General features: G+C 33.4%; 1 protein-coding gene across 1 annotated transcript; it reads left to right on the top strand.

Moving 5' to 3' along the window:
- Window positions 1–365: 365 nt before the first annotated feature.
- On the top strand, window positions 366–3,063 carry LOC134262145 (uncharacterized; the record flags this gene model as incomplete). The annotated part of the gene is made up of 3 exons (XM_062744541.1): window positions 366–868; window positions 1,346–1,558; window positions 2,566–3,063. Coding segments are annotated over exons 1-3 (1,123 nt in total), but the record flags the coding sequence as incomplete, so codon positions are not given.
- Between the last annotated feature and the right edge of the window lie 31 nt (window positions 3,064–3,094).

Raw genomic sequence — 3,094 nt, 5'->3', positions numbered from 1 at the left:
GCGTATCGATATAAACTCCATATGCAGGTATATTGCTGCAACCATGTAAGTAAGGGATGTTGATGATTGAAAAGTTAGCGCCCTCACGTTTATCATTGAGCTTGGTTGTTAGATTACCATTAACATCTTTTTCAAATAAAATATTAAAATATGAAACAGATATGTCGGACTCTGCGGTGTCTTTTATCTTAGTCTCACTGGAATATATCGAATCGACAAAGGGTGCAAATAACCATTGATAATTGACAATATAAGATGTGTTTATGAGAAAATATTTCTTTATTCATGTAGTTGTCAGATATCATTGATGTTTATTAGCAATTTTTGATCTATTTCATTGTCATTTAAAAAGGGAATTCAAACTTTATTTTTTCAGACGTCTTTTCCAAATTGACTGCCGACGAAGTATGCATATTACTTTGCTTTTTGTCCGCTGACTCGGATTGCCCTAATTTCATGAAAACCGAGTCATGCGAATGGCTGAGAAAACTTAACGTAATACGGCTGCAAGTGTATGGCAAAAGGAATAGATTAACTGCAGAAAAAGTCCAAAATTCAGTGACAAAATTAAAATCTTTAAAATTCCTTTATGATGACGAGGGGGAGCTGCGAATTACTAAGGAAGTCTCAGACGAAACCATTTACCGTATTGGGAAGCAGTCTTGTGACATTTTATTTCATATATCTAGTTTCATGACAGCTAAAAAGTATCTGAGATCAATGGAATACAATCGAAAGTATGATGAGAAATGTGTTAACAGTAAAGATGCTGTCGGGAATTTCGTACTAATAAGCCGTCTGCAGATGGACATCATTTCTCATCCTACTATTGAAGATACATCAATATTTCACCTTGTCTCTCAGATATGTAAGTACGACAACATGGAATCTTAAAGAGTAATTGTATTCTGTAGACCGAAAGGTATTTCGATTCGTTACCAACATTAACATTTTTAATTTTTGCCTCACTTTTTTCACGTTTACAAACCGATATATTGTGTACTTTGAATAAGGATAGGATTTGTTTTGAAATTTAAGGCCATTTTAAAATTATTTTTGTTTGCCCTCTCCCAACCCAAGGTAAAGAAATTGGATCGGTAGGTACATGTAGGTAGGAAAACTTCTTTTTATAGAAATTTCTCTAAATATAAATATATTTGTTGACGGGATAAGAGGATTAATAAGAAATGTCCTGGAGTGGAAAGAAAATTGATATTGCCGTTTTCCACCAGTCGATCTTGGGAAGGCAATCATGCCCTTCCATTAGAAAATAAAAATTAAAGGCCGAGACACGATATTTATATCAAAGCTATTTATCTAAAATATTTTTCTTTCTCTTTTCCAGTGAATGTTCCCGAAAATATTCTGCAAAAAAGTAAGAATGAACAATTAGAATATTTACACAGATTACAGACAGAGGAAAACGACAGCTTGGGGCACGTACTTTGGAAATGGGAATATCTACAAGATGCGAGACCTAACATAGTTAGATCCTGCATAGGTCTCCGTAAACATAGTGATATATATATCATCGGCAACAAGGCCTATAGAGAACCAAGTAATAAAATTTATTTATTTTTTTAAAAAAGAAATTTAAAATGCATAATGCTATGTTTCCTCTGTAGGCATTCAGGCACGTATTCACGCATGCAGCCTTTTTTTCAAGACACGTCAAAGTATATAGACTGCAATTTTGTCACAATTAAATAAATGATAAAATAGATAAATAGTCATTAAATACTTTTAAAATAAATCAATTTCCAAATTTAATTAAAAAGAAAAACAATTCTCTATAACCATGGTAATAACGACAGAGTACTGAATTTAATTTCGGATTCTCAAAGCAGGACATTTACAATTATATATCTAAAAAATCTTTTCTTTTCTTTTTTTAAAATGCCTCATTTTTCGACAAGATCGTAAATAAAAAGATCTTAAATGTAAGAGTTAAAATTAATGGAGCAGAGATATAGGTTTGGACTTTTGAGAATTATTTTCAAAATCTTCAAAAGATTTGGTTTAATATTATAGTTTTTAGGAATATGCTGCCCTTGAGTGAATCAGATCAATTCATATACCGATATAACATGCATTACGAAGAAAATTAACAGTTATCAAACTCAGAAGCCGAAACAATACAAATTTGGAGAAGACAGACCTTTAAGTGTATTAGAGTTGTGATCATATGTCATGGAGGAGGAACCTCCTTGGTGTTCTCCATGGCACGATCGGACAAAAAAAGGAAAAATCCGTCGGCAATTTACTATGAAAAAATGGGCAAGCAGAAATTTGTAAAAATATCTGTCATCCTTCGACATAATGATGGATTGTATTTGCTGTCATGAGTTTTCAAAATGATGAATTAAATTGAGAATGTTGATATTCCTTGTTTCATCAAATATTTGTCAATGGCTTGGCTGTTTTAAGAAATTGTTTGTAAATAGAACATGGATCTGTGTACGGAGTATTGCTAAATGTTAAGAAATTCAATAAAATAAGAGATTTTATCGAACATGTAAATAATACAATTGTATACAAACATTACATTAACACTTTGAATTCCAGGCAAATACCATGCCTTCTCTTGTGAAGATCGGAGTATTCTTTACTGCCTTCTTCTGCTGGGAAAATACACGCTTAAAGTCAATGAGGAGTCCCATGCAGCAATTTTTAACAAACTCAGAGAACGATATTTTACAGATCTACCAAAGTGTACTGACATAGGGATACCCAAAAAATCTCTGTCTGAAATATCACAAACACAAGAAAATGAATTCACTTTTCAATCAGACACCATACGACATGACGTCATGTACGCGTTTGTAACAGAGTGTTTGACTGAGGACAGTGATCTCGAGTTTTTCCTCTCGACAGCATCGCATCAGGTGATATTAGAATATTGCAGGAGCTGGAACTATGAGAGAAGTGAAGGAGAAAGGTGTCTGTATGTTCCAAGCTGGCCTGAAAAGCTTTATGACCTTTTCATAGACCGTCTACAGATTGACACCATTATACACTGTCAGGCATCGGATAAAGTGTTTTGCGACGCAATCCAAGCCCGTTGTATGCTTTTGAAATTTTGTTTTCTCTTATG

Source organism: Saccostrea cucullata, unplaced genomic scaffold (genome assembly GCF_032062105.1).
Source record: "Saccostrea cucullata isolate Sc308-1 unplaced genomic scaffold, CSIRO_AGI_Scuc_v1 ctg11755, whole genome shotgun sequence".
NCBI lineage: Eukaryota > Metazoa > Mollusca > Bivalvia > Ostreida > Ostreidae > Saccostrea > Saccostrea cuccullata.
The sequence above is the reverse complement of the archived record's forward strand: the minus strand, read 5'-3'. Positions and strand labels throughout refer to the sequence as shown.